We start from the raw sequence: 18,713 nt of genomic DNA on the forward strand, positions 1-18,713 counted from the left end.
TGCCCCTAGTGGGACCTTATACGAGCTGTGGTGACAGTATAGTGCACAACCTCTATGTACTCACATATCTATAGTTCTCAAATGTGTACATGGGCTAACAAAAAGATAACAATAAATATATTACATGTGATGTATATGCTTTTGTGTGATATGAATTGTATTATAAGATTTATATGATGATGTGTGTATTGTTTGGTTAAATAAGTCACATGTCGATTAAAAAGATTAGGTACAAGAGGATACGGTGAAAAGATATAAATTATAATAATATATGATAAGGATAAGAATGTGAATGTGAATGATGATATACATGTGCATGTGTGTATTGGTTATATGAAAGATTATATGTTTGTGCATGATATAAACATATAAGTGTTTATGCATTGTTCCGAATCAAAGTTTTCATTATATGTTTATATGTCTCACTAAGTCATCGACTTAGCATGTGAATGTTTCACACGTAGGTTACGGAAACGAGAAGAGAAGCTAAGAGGAGCAAGACAGGTCAACATCTCTCTTCCAAAGTTTCAGATAAGAAAAGAGATTATTTATATGTATTTTGTTATTTTTAATATAGTTGGCATGTACTAATTGATTGAGTTGAACATGCACTGATATGGTTTGTAAACTAATTGATTTAATTAATGTAAAATATTAAATTTCTTGAAATATAAATTTTAATTTTAATCAGTTTGTAAAGAAAAATTCTTTAATAAATCAATGTGACACCTCGAACTCGGATTCAGGTAAGTTACGGGTTGGGGGTGTTATATTTAATGGTATCAGAGCTAAGATTTAGTCGATTCTAAACTTAAACCGAAGGTAAAAGAGTTTTAAAAATGTGGACATGCCAACATAGAGTGAAAATTTTCTGATCTGATAGTGTTATGAGTATGTTGTCTTGCTAATAATATAAGATTAGTAGGAGATAGTCATGAGAATGATCGAAGTGAATCGAAAGACGATAAACCTGATGGTAGTAGTAATTCATCTACCCTGGCCAGGCAGGATGAAGAATAAACACCTCAGGAAGTACCTCGTAAGATCAAAGGTTGATTTCAGAAAGTTGAAATCATATCAGAATAGTGATAGAAGGTCTTCACTATTTTTAATCGGAAAAGTGATATGGAGTAGTTTTGTTATTACGATGATAAGATAGAATATGGTGAACAAGTTTCACCATAAGAGCGTTAAAGAGTTTCCACTATTTTGAATTAGAGAAGTTAGATGAAATAGTTTAGTTACTATGCGGATGAGTTAAACTATAGTGAACAGATATTATCATGAGAATGATAGAAGATTCAGTGATGTGGTTATTAGTTTAGAAAAGTTCAAGGATAAGTATTCAGTGATAAGTTTATCAGATATATGAAGTCAGAGTTCATGAATTTGAAACAGGGGAATTGTAACGCGTATGGATAAGAGTGCAGTTTCATAAGTTTAGTGAATTGTAGTTAAGTTAATTTGGATGAAATGATGTAGATATTGTTCAGAATAATTTAAGAATGGATACATTGGTGATTAGTTTACAAGACAAAGGAAGTTGAATGTTGAGTCTGAAAAAAGGAAAATGCATGGTGTATGAAAAAAGGATGTGAAATTAATAAGTTAAGCTAACCAAGTATGGTATGGATAAGATATAGTATGGTGGTCAAGTGTCACCACAAGAACGTTATAAGATTAAACGATGGGGATAGAATTTGTAGAAGAGTTCAAGAATAAGTGCATCAGTGATAAGTTTATAAGATAAATGAAACCCGCTTTTATGAGTTTGAAAAAGAGAATAATAGTGGGTATAAGTAAGAATGTGGATATGTAAGGGTTTGCATCATAGATTGAAAGAGTTGGCATTAGTTAATAAGGTTATGTGATGGGAATTATATTGGAGTTAAAAGATTTAAAGATACTATCAGGTTAAGTTAATCAAATATGAAGTGAATTTGGGATATGGTTGTGTATTTTGATCATAGAATAGTGAGGTAGTAAAGAAGATAAGCATTTGTATGTTTGAAGGAAATACAAGTACAAGAAATGATAAAGAATGAGGTTTTGTATAAGTAAAGTTGACTGTTAAAGTCATGAAAATATGATAAAGAGGGGTAATCAGAGATAAGTATAAGTGATATGAGAAGAGTATGAAAACATGGGTGAAAGTTATGGTTTAGTTATGCTATAAGGAGATCTTGATTTATGGAATAAGGAAATGAGATGACGAAGTTTAAAGAATTACATGTGATAAAGGTTATGTTTATTGGTCAAGTAGACGTAGTCAGGGAAATAAAGAATGATTTATAAGTATTAAGGAAGTTTTAGAGGCAGTTAAGTAAGGATAGAATAAAATGTTGAGTTATTATTGTAAGTCAATTAGAGATTGACGAATGAAATCAATTGATTTATGATCTTGAATGATAAGAATGAATGTTACTGTTTATATGATAAGTGACATGATATGGATTTTCAACGGTTAAAAGTAAGTGTACAATAGAAGAAGAGAAAAGATATAAATGAATGGGGTTCTTTGGGAAATTGAAGACAAATCATTTATTGCAATTGCAAAGGAATAAGGTAGAGAAAGAAACATGAGAACATTAGAAGATATATTCTTATTAAGGTGAGCAGTGAAAATTCGAGGATGAATTTTCTTAAAAAGAGGGGAGATTTGTAACATCCCAAAACAGGGCTAGTGACTAAAATGAAAATTCTAAAAATTTTATGCTTAATTTCGAAATACGTTAAAAGTTTAGAGACTTAATTGGAAATATTTTGTGAATGATGGTTTAGTAAAGATTGAAAGAAAGAAGGGTAAAATGGTCATTTGACAAGAAAGATTTTTATATTTCCTTTGTAGACTATATAACACATGGGAAATGAAGGTTAAAGGAAAAGGTCTCCAAAAAACTCTCCCTTCTTCTTCTTTCTCTTCATCGTGAGAGCCAAGCAAATGTGAGTCTTCTTATTAGATAATTTCTTGTTAAATATTAGAGTTGATTATGATCATTGGATAATACTTAAGCTTAAGGAAAACCTAAGTCATCTTAAAATCAAGGAATGAAGAAGTTATAAGAGATTAAAGTTAAGGAGTTTTTAAATCTTGAAGATGAGTTGATAAGTTAAATTTGGAACTAAATTTGACTTGTCAATGGTTGAATTAAGAGATATGAAGTGATAGAATTAAATTTAGAACATGTTAAAAATTGAGTTTAATTCTTGAATTCCAAGAGGTGGATAGGATTTTAAGGTTTAAGATATGATAAATGGGTATTAATGGGTTAAGCATGTGTATGTGAGTTAAAATATGATAGGGGATGAAACATGAAGTGTTTAAGTGGATTTGGAGTGATTTTCGGGCTTAAAAGTGATTTCTGGGCAAGGGGCTATCAGTACCCATTCATCAGGTATCGATACCTCAAGAGTAAAATTTAGGAAGACATTTAAAGGGTGTCGATACCTTAAGGATGATATCGATACCCCCTTGAATAAAAACATTATCGAATTTAATTTGGTTATCGATACCTAAGTAGTGTACCGATACCTCAGTTAAGGGATGTATCGATACCTACCTTAAGTAAGAAATGAAAATAACATCTCCTTTAGTTTAAGAAATGAAGAATTAGAATCATGCTATTGGGAATGCTGATAAGTATATAACACTTATGATTGTGTAGATATCGATCAAGAGCAATGTCCGGACAAGTCGATAAGCAACGGTCATCGATAAAGAGATAAGAGATTGGCATGGACTGTGAGGCCAGGTGAGTGCATATTAGCGATATATGATGTTGAAGGGAAATAAGACTTGCGATGAGTCTATTTCCTATATTATGATGTATGAATTCATGAATAGAGGCATGTGTTGATATGATTGTTGTATGCGACTTAGTAGTTGAATATGATTGTATGTGTTATATGCTATGGTATATGTTATATGATATAAGTGAGTACATGTTAGTGTAATTGTGAATGATTATAAATATTATATGTGATAATATAATAATCTATTATAAAATATATGATATGAACACAAGAGATTATATGAACATAAGATATGTGATTATGAATGAAAAGATATGTTTATAGAATATGAGAAAATGTATATGTGACATGTGAATTATATGGAAATGAAACTACGTGGCTATGGGATAATATGAAATGTGATAAAGAGCTATGTGAAAGAACTATGTGATATGAATGTGTGAATGTGTAATAAGATAAATGATTATGCCCATGTTATATGTCATGAGATCTAGAGGTATAGTTGGCATGACAAGAATCGAAGGTTCTACGTGGTCCTTCGGGACATAATGGTCATTTGGGACATTTCTACGAGCTGTGGTGACAGCAGAGTGCACAACCTCTATGTACTCACATATCTATAGTTCTCACATGTGTACATGGGCTAACAAAAAGATAACAATAAATATATTACATGTGATGCATATGCTTTTGTGTGATATGAATTGTATTATAAGATTTATATGATGATGTGTGTATTGTTTGGTTAAATAAGTCACATATCGATTAAAAAGATTAGGTACAAGAGGATACGGTGAAAAGATATAAATTATAATAATATATGATAAGGATAAGAATATGTATGATGATATACATGTGCAAGCGTGTATTGGTTATATGAAAGATTATATGTTTGTGCATGATATAAGCATTATGCATTGTTCTGAGTCAGAGTTTTCATTATATGTTTATACGCCTCACTAAGTCATCGACTTAGCGTGTGAATGTTTCATATGTAGGTTACGGAAACGAGAAGAAAAGCTAAGAGGAGCAAGACAAGTCATCATCTCCCTTACAAAGTTTCATATCAGAAAAGAGATTATTTAGATGTATTTTGTTATTTTGAATATAGTTGGCATGTACTAATTGATTGAGTTGAACATACTCTGATATGGTTTGTAAACCAATTGATTTAATTAATGTAAAATATTCATTTTCTTGAAATGTGAATTTAAATTTTAATCAGTTTGTAAAGAAAAATGCTTTGAAAAGTCAATGTGACACCTCGGACTTGGATCCAGGTCGGATACGGGTTGAGGGTGTTACAGAAAATCCCATTGTATGTTGCATTGAGAGTCGTAGGTACACTTGACATGCAGGAAGTTGAGTAAAGTTCAAGTTAAGTCAAGTTATGGTACATTCGTGTACATTACCTATGGCACTGCTGGTGCATATGATATGCTTTTCACTTGGAGTGCATCTTATAATGATAATTAGCACCATGAAGTGCCTAGTACGCACATTATATATGACTCACGTAACTTACATTCTAATAAATAGTCATTGGGCTATGAACTTGAAAATAAGGTATGAATATGAAATTAAGTAATGAATCTGAAATAAGTTATGAGTCCGGAAACAAGTTTTGAATCTGAAATAAGTTATGAGTCCAGAAAAAAGTTTTGAATCTAAGAAAGAGTTTTGAAATGTGAAAGTATGAATTATGAAAAAGAAATGTGAAAGTGAATATGAAAGTGAAAGATGAAAATGAGAAATGAAAGTTTTGTATTGTATATGAATGAAAAAAATATGATATGACTAGTATGATATGACTAGTATGAGATGAAAATGAGATATGAAAGTTTGTTTATAATGTCTCACTAAGTGTATACTTAGCGTGTGATGATTTTCACTCGTAGGTAAACAATATCAAGTGAAGTAAGGAAGAAAAAGTTACAGATATCAATAATGACATCGTACTATTTTAAATTTTCTAGATTGCATGTATACAAATAAGAAAAGTCTAAGATATGTTATTATGGAGATAAATACAAATTTAATTTTTGTGTTTTAGATAAAAATTATATTTTTACAAAGTAAAGAAATATTTTAAATTAGACAATTTATTTTATGATATGAAACATTATACAATTGTCTAGTTGTTGTCTGAAACTGATATTGATTTGGATGCTTAAATACTATAATATGATTTTACGTGATTACATTATTTATTAAAAGTATTAAATTGGATAAATTTTAAAAGTTAAAAATTTTCTGGATTTTCAACCTTAGAATGTATGTAAAGTTATGTAACATCTTTGACTTGTATTATGTACATATACGAGGTAAGGGTGTTACAGAGATCATACATAAATTCAAAATCAACAACATGTTTGTCCCTTATAATAAATGTTTTTAACAAATCAAAGTTGAAACATATGTCAAAAGAACTTGATAAAACGAGTTAAGGTTGAGGTTCGTTTACGGGTTGACTCGAAGAAGGTAAATATAAACGACGACACTTTGTCATAAGTTTTGATTTTGGTGCCATTTTTAAATCAAACTCCTGCAAAATAATAAATATATTGTATAAATAATCATCAATTTCAATCAATTTTAGATTTTAAATCTAGATGTAGAAACCTACAAACAAATATTATATTCGAATAAATAAACCTAGATATTCAACCTAAATGTAAAAACCTATAAAAAGATTCAGTCAAGATGCAAAAAACTATAAAAAAACATAGTGGAGAAAATTAAATAAAAAATCAAATAATATATAGGGAAAACATCAAAGATATGATGGGTATACACGATTCGTTGTTTGGAGATTAAATCCCTTGAAAGACTTGAAAAAATGGTGAAAGATTTTGGATTTTGAGTGATAAATGGGTGGATTTTTTTAGAGAAAGTTGTGTTCTTAGGGTTAGGGTTTGATAAAATTTGAGTTAAAATCATATAAGAGGGTATATATAGGTACCATGGCCATGCGTATTGATACATCTAACATATAAATACCCTCATTTTTTATTGGTTTAACACTAAAAATATATAGTATAGATATGACAACCGTATTCGTACTTCAATTGCAAAGTAGTTGCACAGTATCGATACAGTGAACTTATCGATACTGTTATTTTGTACTGGATTATCACTAGAATTATAGGGTATCGATACCCCATGCGTATCAGTACTATATATTGTTTCTTGAATTTTCCAAGTAGTTGCACTGTATCTATACCAAGCACGTATCGGTACCCTTATTTTATATTGGATTATCACTAGAATTGTAGGGTATTGATACCCCATGCATATCGGTATTAATGATTGTTTCTTGAATTTTCTAAGTAGTTACACCGTATCGATACCGAGGGCGTATTGATACCTCATTTTATACTGGATTCTCACTAGAATTATAGGGTATCGATAGCCCATGCGTATAAGTACTGTTAATTGTTTGTTGAATTTTAATGTAGTTACACCGTATCGATACAGATCACGTATTGATACCCTTATTTTATACTGGATATTTGTGAAATTCTATTGCTTGAATTTCATTGTAGTTGCACCATATTGGTACACTGGACGTACTGATAATGTCAAAACATACTGGAATTCCACACAGTTATACTTAATCGATATACCTGGAATCCCACATAGTTTTTTAATTTGAGGAAATCATTCATTTCATTTTTACCAAGAGTAGGTTTCATCGAATAATATAGCAACATAGAATTTGAATTTGTGTCAGACAAGTTTGTAATTGACATTGCGTTAAAGCAAGGGGAAAAAATCACAAAATAACATAATTCGTAACTAGAATAACACAAAACACCATAAATTGTAATTGCAAATAAGATAAAAGTTAAGTAACTAGAAAACCAACTTCATACAATCCGAAATATTAAAACTTAAAAAGAATTTCATTTATATAGTATGTCATACATGTATATCTAGAATAACATAACTAAACTGAATCTCCCGATGGATATGGAAAAGGACAATCACAACTGTCATTCGTCATACTTAAGACCAACCCCTTTTTATCATGAGAATAAAAAATTATAGAAAATAACATTAATAATCGCAACAACAAAAAAACTAATACATTTTTTTAGTTAACGATTCACCAATAAAACTAATTCTTAACTATGATCAATATACATAATAAGAAAGAGTATTTACTATTACTATTATATTTCATATGTAATTACCTCAGATATTTGGACGAGACCGCACATTATCAATCCTTATTTGGTTGCCAATCCAAAATAGTTGGATATTTTTTCATATTTTGTTAAAGGTTTTGAATGTTTGTGGTGCACGTTGACATATAGTCATACAATAAGAGGCTATAGTGGAATACCTGGCTTGAACCGTTGTTGTATTATTATCTTTAACATCTGCATTTTTATTTTCCAATCCAACATCTTTCTTCGCATAAATTGTCCACCGTTTCATTATACATCCTTGAGCCTTAAGGTATCTCTTTTGTCTTTGCATATTTTAACACGACAAATATATGATGACATAGAAAGCCAACAGACTCTAACTTCATACAACAATAGTACATGGTATCATGTGTGGTATCCCTAAGTACAAGATACAAATTCTCCTTTTCAACATGCTCTAACCAATAACACATGCACTCATTTTTGTACTTCCATCTTTTTTAACCAAATAATAACCCATGTATATAATTTCTTTGCACAGTGTATCAAAAACATTTCTCGTATATACTTGGGATGTATTACGTTTTAAAATTGATAACACACCGTCACAACAGGGTTGTTCATCATTTGTTTTGTAGTCTTGATAACCTTCCTCACATCTTAGAGATTGCAATTGTTTATGATAATTTTCAACAAATCAATATAACATTATCTTTTTGTCCAACCAAGTTTTCAATGTTCTATTCATTGACTTGCACAGTTGAGTTGTCATAATTGTTGCATACAAAAATATATATTTTTAAATGCATAAAATAAATATAATAATCACTATAAATCAAGTGTATATACTTTTACATGCATAAAAATATCCTTGCAAATTTGCTTCTGCCCATTTCACTTTATCTTCATAAAATTCTTGAACTCATCTCCTTCCTCCAACTTTGTGTTTTGTCTACTAATTCCTTTCAAGCTATTTCAAAATAAGGTTTAGTTTTACATTTATCAGCACATCTAAAAAAACCATTGAGAAACCTATGATCAGTATAAGACTGCATGTTCCTCATGATATGCCATAAACACAATCTATGTTTTGCCCTGAGTAATTTATGAGTGTTCTAAATTGACACTTTTTACTTGTTAACCTTCTCATCTTATGAATTTATTACAACTGATTTGGGTTGTGTTTTGCTTATTTTTGTGCAGTGTTTACTTTCCTGAATCAACAGTAAAAAGGGTGTTGTTCGTAAATATTTTTTATTATCCAATCGCGGTTGAGGACATGGGCACGACACGGTCTGACGTGGCAGTTTCTAGAAGATCCATTCAGTACGAGTAACATTCTGGAAGCAGCCCAGTCATCACGATCTGAGGAGATCTTTTAGGAAATTTAGTTTTTAAGTTTGAATTTAAACATTTGGTTTATCTTTTAATTTTTAGGATTATTTTCATTTTGAATTTACATGTCTTTAGGGATTTATGAGCCTATAAATACTCTCTTTAGGGTAAGGCTTAGACATCTGGAGTATATCTTGAATTCCATTTTGTTACTTTGTTTTCGTTTAAATCAAAGTTTCCTTTTTTTTAATTTTATTTTTTTACTTTATGCCTTTTATTGTTTTCATAAAACATGCTAAGTACGGTTTCTACCTTGTTTAGTTAATTTTCTTACTTAACCAAGAGCTAGAAATGATTTAATTCCAAACGTGAGAGTTGAAAAAGCACTTAATACCGTCGGGTTACATTATCAGTTTTTTGGAAAATTGGTTTGGCAATCAGTCTTACTTTTAAAAATCAAAACGCTTTTAAATAAAAATGTAGACGTTGGTCTGGATGTTGTTATGATTTGAAGTTGGGGAGGAAGAATCGACTGGTGGTCAGTTCAACTTCTTGAGAACATACTTAGCGGTGGTCCATTAAGGGAAACTGAGATCAGATTCGATTATCAAAGAATCAACATAATTCAAGTCAAGCTTTTTCAAATTTTAATATGATTTGTTTTAACGAAAATAGTTGTGATTACTCCATTCAAGGATCGAATTTCAAAGAGTAACTTGGGAAGATCGGTTACCAAAGAGAAAAGCAAGTTATAATGGTTGGGCCTTGTAAACTGTAATCGACATGAATCCTAGAGTAAAATCCATTTTGATGATCAAATGGAATTGAATCAATGCTAAGCTCGAGGCTATTTTCTCATAATTGTTTTCGAACCTTTACTTTTATTGTTTATTTTCTTTATTTCTCTTCAATTTTTTACTCTATCAAAACCACACCCTTTTCATTTACTTTTGTTATAGCTGCATGGATAAAAATCAACGCAATACATCAAAATTTCTAAGTCCCTGCGGATCGACCCTTTTCTTTTCTATATTATTCTTATTTTTATCTATTTTTGAGAAAAAGAATTTATCTGACGAGTTAAATGACACTTGTCAAATTGGTGTTGTTGTCGGGGACTTAACAAGTTACTGATTTGTTTTTGTTTTGATTTATGACCAAACAAAACCTGGGAGAATTCGTAGAACTTGATCTGGAGATCAAAGAAAGAGCTCGTAAAACCCACAACCATACGTTTCGATGAAAGAACAAGAACAAGAACAAAACGAGCGACAAACAGATCTAGAATCTACCTTGAGACATCAATCAACATTTATTCCAACAAAGAACCAACAGCTGACGCCACTCCAATCATCAACTCCACGCCAAGAGAAGTAAAAACCAATGACGAATCAACAATTAGAGAGTTAGCCTCGCCCCCCGCCGTTCAACAACCATTTTACAGTGCTTTTCCTAATGGCGAGACTCCTTTCCAATATTGATAAGTCATTCCAATTTGAATCTAATAAATTCTCCACACCTAACTCTGATGTCGGTCTTTGTACACGTTTTCTATTTTGAAGGTTAGTCCACCTGCCCTCTTTATATCTCTCTTTACGATACATCATTTTCTTTGCAATTATGTGACCACTATTTGACTTTTCACTATCTGGTCGACTCAAAACCAAACCTTTCACCTTTGCATAGGTATGATAAAATTCAATGTAGTCATCTAAATTGTTCCACTTCAACAAATTACACCATTCTCATCATAATCTTTTAATTCCTTTCCAATCTTATCCATATAATTCGTCAAAGAATTTTTCAATTGTATTCTCATCATCTATATGTTTGTCATCATCAATTGGATAACCAGTTTCTTCTTCGGTATAAGTTTCATAATCTGATCCACTATTGTATCCATCTTTTTTCTGATTATTCATCTTGATTAACACCGTCCAACTTTGTAATTTGAATTTTTGGTATCTTTATTATCAACCATCTCGAAAAAATCTTTATATGCACAAACATAAATGAAAACAACATTATAAAATGGTTAATAACATACCTGCATACTAAACAGGAAATATACAAATCAAAATACTATATCGATACCTACATGAGTGTATCGATACACTAAATGGAATTAAAAAAAACATAGCATAATTATGGTATAGGTACACTATACGTACCAATACAGTCATGCCCGAGTACCGATACACACGGACCAACGTACCGGTAAGTCTTTTATGACTTGAATTGGAAATCATAATTGGATTAAAAAATCGGTTTCAACGTAAGAATTAAGGTCCAATTATTTATTTGAGGTTCTAAAAAGGGAAATTTGTAAATCATTTAGGGAATTTAAATTTATACAATTGAAAAATTAAAAATTAAGGTTAGAGTTAGGATAGGGTTTAGGAAATATGGGATTGGGGAAAAAGGATGAGAATTAGTCCCACACTGGCAACCACTACCGGTTATGGTGTCGACAGTCGGTGAGCCACCACCGTCGTGACGATTTGGACAAAAAAAAGTTTGAAACAAAATAAAATTAAAGGTAAAACTACACGAGTGACCACTTAACTATGGTCATAAACCATTTTGATCACCAATGTTTGAAAACTATTAAACAAACCATCCAATTATTTAAAGGGTTCATTAAGCCACTGTCCGTTAATGTTTAACAGAGGTGATGATGTGGCAGTTAAGTTAAATTGGCATATTATATATTCGGTCATTAATATTTATACACTGTATCAATTTGGTCACATCCTTTAATTAAATTAAATAAATTCACCCCCAATCTGGAGTGCCACATGTCACTATATGATTGAAGGGTGAATTTAATTAATTTTAATATTTTAATTAAATAAATTCTCACCAATCAGGTGGTTGACACGTGTCACCACTGGTAAAGGGAAAACATTTGAAAATATAAGGGGCTAAGGGGATTCAAACTAAGGACACTATAATGTCCCTGGGCAAGCTTTGCCACTAGGTCAAACTATTTAATTGGTTCAAAATTGCACAAAATTGCACAATGCTTATATATGTGTTTTAAGTATTTCACACATGCATATATAAATTATATTAAAAATAAAATTATATAAAATAAAAATAAAAATAATATTTTTATTTTAAATATATTGTGAGTTTAATAAATATTTAAATCACAAAATAATATATAAAATTTTAATGTATATTATTTAAAAAATTCCCACCAATATATTATTTAAATTATTTTATTATTTAAATATTTATTAAACTCATATGTATAAATAAAAATATTAAAATTTTATTTTATATAATTTTTTTCTTTAATTTTATTTTTAATATAATTTAGATATTATTTTTTAAAAAATAATTATAAAAAAAATTTAAATAAAAAATATTAAAATCATTTTATTTTTAAGTCTTACATTAACTATAATTTAACATATATATGAATATAATTTACTTATTAGATTTATTTAATAATTAATATATGTGTGAAATAATTCAAACATAACATATAAAGTGCTGTGCAATTTAAACCAATTAAATAGTTGACTAGTGGCAAGAGCTTGCCCCCAGTTCGAATCCCCCTAGCCCCTTATATTTCTCATATGTTTTCCCTTTACACAAGTGGTGACAATGTCACTACCTAATTGGTAGGAAAATTATTTAATTAAAATATTAAAAATTAATTAAATTTACCCTCCAATCATATATTGACATGTGCACCTTCCAGATGGAGTGAATTATTTAATTGAATTAAATAGTGACTAAATTGATACAATGTATAATGGTCACCCGTATAGTTTACCCTAAAATTAATCTACCTTACCTTAACGATTGGTTTCGCGAACGGCGATGAACGGTGTCCAAATCGAGAGGGATCAACGGCAAAGATTCAACAAAGAAGTAAGATGAAACGGCGATGACGACAACGATAGGAAATCAAAGCTTTTTTAAAATAAGGGTTTCTAATTGAGGTTACTACTTAATCTAATTATAATAAAAATAAGGTTTAAAAATTAATAAAATTAATATTACGATTTATTTAAAATTATAATTACATTCAACTAAATATAATTATAGGTTAATTACCTTATAATTTATCGTTTTATAATTTTTTTTTGGTGAGCAAAGGAAGCTAACAAAATAAGAAACTTCAGTCTGCAATCACTTCAACCCCGTGGAGTCGAGCTGGACGAACGGCAGAGTAAAGAGGAGGGTCATGATACGTCTGTGCTGCGATAACGCCAGGGACAAGCATCTTTGACAACTTGTCTGCAACCTGATTGGCATCTTTACTAATGTGGCAAATATGAACGATCCAATCCCGCTCCAACATGGAAACAACTCGATCATAGAGAGTGAAAGAAACACCTACACTTCGCTTTTGATTAAGTAATCGAGCTGTTTCCAAGCTGTCAACTTCCAAAAAACTCTCCGGTCACCATAATTCCAAGCACGGATCAAACCCTTATGGACACCCCAAAGTTTCGCTTACACTTCGCTTTTGATTAAGTAATCGAGCTGTTTCCAAGCTGTCAACTTCCAAAATAACTCTCCGGTCACCATAATTCCAAGCACGGATCAAACCCTTATGGACACCCCAAAGTTTCGCTTCCAAGACCGAACAAATACCGATGGATCTCGAGAATCAGACTAACCAATCACCCATACAAGATCGAACAACGCCACCACACGAAGCGAAACCCGTCACACTGTCCCGAGCACCATCAGTATTAAGCTTACACCAATTGTGAGGAGGAAACGAGCCTTATTTGCTGCATGCGATTGCCTTGCAAAAACCATGGCCGACTCAATAGCCATCTGCGTTTCTCCTTGTAGTATCCTGCTTCTCTCCATAATTGGTTCTACCTCGCTCCAGTCAGGATCAAAGATCCGCTTATTACGATGAAACCAAATCGACCACAACACATCACCAAAAAGAACGTCCCAGACAGTGTTGACCCGTGCATAAAAACCGGCCTTGGACAGGTTAACACTGATCCAGTCCTTAAGCTCCCTTGATAAAAAAATCCGTAAGCTTCTCAGTCCTAATCAGACCAGACCAAACAAATAAGGCCGAGGGACATGTTCTTAACAAATGGTCAACCTATTCATCCTCCAGATCACACACCCCGCAAAGTTTATCCGAGCTAATATGCCGTCTAAACCGTTCAGCATTGGTTAAAAGTCTCCCACCCGCCAGCAGCCAAAGGAAAAGCACTATTTATCGGTGTTCATTGCTACTCGACGAAGGTGGAAGAATCATCCTATTTATTAATGGAGATTGTAGATGACATGATGAGACGTGTTCATAAAATAGTTTTTTCGTAGATAGACAAATGTCGAATTTTTGTTTTATTATCAAAACTAAGAGTGATGTCGTGTGAGCCCCAACAACGATCACTTCTTGTTTCTTCTCCCCCTTTATAGTTTCATATACAAATAAATAGTGCTTCAATGTCTAATCCTAAAATCTTTCTCACCATTGTTTACCCTTAAGTCATTATTTTAATTATTTTATTTTTCAATAATGATTCTGTTTCTCGCCAAAAATAATAATAATAATGTTTGAAATCAACACTTAAATCAAAAGTAAGTCTATAAAATCATAAAAAAATTCTCATCACGAGTTTATAGTTTTATTTTTTTATTTTAATTTTAAAAAATATATATACCGATATATATAATAAACACATAATTATCACAAATTATTGATCGATAATAACACGCGTTTGAAAGATATATCTACCACTCTAACAAAAAAATATATAAATTATCAAAACTCTTTTTTCCCCATAAATTCTTAACATTTTCAACAATAATAAGAATTTTATATACTTTTAGAAATATCACATATAACACCAACCAGCAAAAACAGCAGTAACACCTAGCTAAGACCTTTACCACCACTCAATTAACTTTGGATTACAGCAACGTTGAAATCATGCCGCAATTCATGCTACATCTATCCCCATCTTTCACGAACGTACTACTCATATGAGTCAATTGCCAATTCATATAGGACATGGTAAAAGCTGGTTTTCTCAGAAGCTTCTTTTACGTTGATTCTTAACAAAAGTACTCAACCATGACCTGTCCATGTACGTCCTATGTATGACGCATGACAATACATGCATTATCTTTCTGCAAATTTCAACAGTTCATCATCTTCAACAGTAATTCCCATCGACACAGTACACGAAATGGAAATGAAGCGATGATCGTATGGTTTCAATCACGAAACAGTTATGAAATGGTAAAAACGAAAGACAGAGAATTGAAGGACGGGAGACAAAATTAACACACTTTGTTGATAAACAAGATGACAGAACTGTCGGCATGCCCATGAGCCAAGGAAAAATTGGGATAACACCGGAAATAAGGGCCAAGCAATATAAATAGCAAAACGTTTATTCAAAGGACGATGACCATGAGGTTTTGGATTTTTTCAATAATATCATACAAAGTTCGACTGTTTAATCCCCACATGCATGCATGGAAGCCGGAGATTATCATATATACGTTTCGTCCTTTGAGGTGTAATAAATTTTTGATTTGAAGTTTAATCATACATAAAGGGATCCAAGGCTGCTTTTAATTTCATTCCTTTTTATTTTCTTTGCAATGATTTAATTAAAAAATAAAGACTTATTTTGATATTTCATGTTATTGTTTTTATCTTTTTTTTATTTATTACCACGATAGTAAAAAAGTCATCATATCCGAATGATGATGGCTTTTTTACTATCGTGGTAATAAATAAAAAAAAAGATAAAAAACAATTATTTGGATTTGGGATCGTATCTGTGATAGGAGGGACAAGGTTGGGTGGCATAGGCTTATTTGATTCCCATCACATATCCCAAAATTCTCTATTATTGCTTGGATGGTGATCCTCGATAGATTGCCAACCAAAGACAGGTTAGCAAGGTTTGGCATCACTATTAATGTCTGTGGTTTGTGTGGTGATAATCAGAATCTCGGAACCATTTGTTCTTGGAATGTTCCTTTGCAAGGGTGATATGGAAAGCCATTTTGCAGGCTTGTGGTCTCCAATTACAGTTGCTAATCTGTTGGGATAATGCCATGCACTGGATGTTCTAAAGCTCGCGTGGACTGGTTTTGTTTATTTTCTTTGGGAAGAACGTAATCGCAGGCATTTTCGTGGTGTGATTCGTTCTGATGATACGATTGTAAATAGCATTAGAGAGTCTGTTAGAATTAAATTGTATAGATGTCATATGAATAGGATGGATGATGTTAATAGGAGGTTGAGCCTAGCTTGGGGACTAATCTAGGTTGTTTATTGTCATTTGTAGCAGCTTGCTGCTTCTTTTGGATGAATAAATTTCTACTTATCCAAAAAAAAAGCCATCATATCTGACAAATACTCATGGTCCTATCTAAAATAGTGTAATTATTATTTACGAAATAAAATTTTATTATTTATTTATTCATGTCGAATGAGATGTTAGATCTTCGATTGAGATAGAAAATTCAATTATGATGTTATTAATAGAAATAATAAATTAAAAAAATACCTTATAATAAAATCTTTACCATATTTAATCTAATTAACCTATAATGGAAGGATATTCAAGTGAGCACTTAATTTGATTAGATACACAGAATGTTAATAAAAGGGGACAAAATAGTACATGCAATTTATTCAGAGAACATTAATAGCCGTCAGATTTTGGATTTTATCAATTAAATGATGCAATTATTAATTGCTCCAATAACTACAGCCTTGGAAGCCGGCGATCATATACTTATATTGTCGGTTTAGGTTAAATAAATTTCTCACTTGAAGTCTAAGCATAATGGTTTCATAAAGGATTTGGAATTTTAATTTGAAATAATTCACTATAGTTATTGTTTCTTTATATAGATTTTGGTTGTATCGATAAAGTTGAGGTTTTGAGATTTTGAGTGTTTGAGTTTAAATTTTAGGTAAATTATGAGTGATCACTTAATTATTGTCAAATTTTATTTTGATCAGTGATGTTAATTGATTAGACTATTCAACTATTTTAATTCTTCAATCAAACCACTTGCCGTTAATTTTTAACGGAGGATATGATGTGGCATTAATAAAACTTAGTATAATTGCATATTTGGCCATTAATGTATACATTCTATCAATTTGGTAATAATTTAATTCCATTAAACAAATTTAATTTCTAATTAGATTATGACATATATCACTATCTAATTGGAGATTATTTATTTAATTTAATTTTTTCCTACAATAAGGTGGTGTATTTAAAAAATAAATTAAAAGAAAAGCACCTTACTTAGGCCTGTAAATGAACCGAACGTTCAGCGAACCGTTCGTGAACTATTCGGCGGTAAGTTCATTTATGTTCGTTTATTTATTAAACGAATGAACATGAATATATTTTCATTTACGTTCGGAATGTTCGATAATATGTTCGTTTTTTTCAACTGTGAAGGTAAATAAATCAAATCACGTTAAATTTTATTTTCGTATGCGATTTATTTTATATTAATCTTGCTCTTTTTGTAAATTTTTAACATATTAATTTTATCGCATTATACAGATATATCATATATAGATTAAGTGGTGTAATTATCTTTTGTTTTTTGTTTTTTTTGCCAAATTGGAGATGTGTTCATCCATAAAATCGTCAAAAAAAAATTAAATTCTTCAACTGATTTATCTCATATTATCTTAATTTATCTAACTCTTCAAACCATCAGACTAAAAGGATAATTTAAAAGAGTTAAAAAATTAAAATAACATCATTAGACATAAAGTGTATAAAACATTAAAATTTTTAAATTTTTAAATATGTAGAATTAAATTTATGAATTATTTTGGAGTAGAATCAATTTGATAAATTATATAAATTTTAAGGACTAAAACTTTTATTATACCGTGCTATATCACTATGCTATTTTCATCTAATAATTAACAACAAAATGATCTATTCTATTGTAGTAATATTTAATTAAGTAACATGTCTGTGATTTTTCTTTAAAATGATGGGTTTTTTTTATCAAAACCCAATTAAATGACCTGATCTGTTGTAGTTTACCCAAAGTGATAATAATATATTAACCATAAATACAAATCACTGCACATATAAAGTTTTTAATTCCAAATTTATAATAAGAAATAATAAAAAACACAAATTTAAAACAAAATAGAGATTGTTGTGGTGTGAATATTATTAACCATAAATACAATAATCACTGCACATATAAAGTTTTTAATTCCAAATTTATAATAAGAAATAATAAAAACACAAATTTAAAACAAAATAGAGATTGTTGTGTGTGTGAGAGAGAAGAAGATGTTAATCATTTATTTCATATTTATTTATTCTCCAAGGACATGCTTAATTCTCCAACCTTGGAAAATTAATTTTAAGGTTATCCAACAATTAAATAAGATAAATGATCAACGAAACCTAGTTTTACAATATTATCGTACATATAGTTTCATACATACATGCATACATA

The 18,713-nt window shown here is 30.6% G+C and overlaps 1 protein-coding gene across 1 annotated transcript; it reads right to left on the bottom strand.

The window, feature by feature from the left end:
• Positions 1-13,377: 13,377 nt before the first annotated feature.
• Positions 13,378-14,402, bottom strand: LOC120179463. Its single transcript, XM_039185052.1, has 3 exons — positions 14,356-14,402; positions 14,014-14,241; positions 13,378-13,636 (listed from the first exon to the last, which is right to left on the bottom strand). Exons 1-3 carry the CDS (start codon positions 14,400-14,402, stop codon positions 13,378-13,380), a joined length of 534 nt encoding a protein of 177 aa, XP_039040983.1.
• Positions 14,403-18,713: the final 4,311 nt, after the last annotated feature.

This window comes from Hibiscus syriacus, unplaced genomic scaffold (assembly GCF_006381635.1).
Source record: "Hibiscus syriacus cultivar Baekdansim isolate YM2019G1 unplaced genomic scaffold, ASM638163v2 tig00112416_pilon, whole genome shotgun sequence".
Classification (NCBI taxonomy): Eukaryota; Viridiplantae; Streptophyta; class Magnoliopsida; order Malvales; family Malvaceae; genus Hibiscus; species Hibiscus syriacus.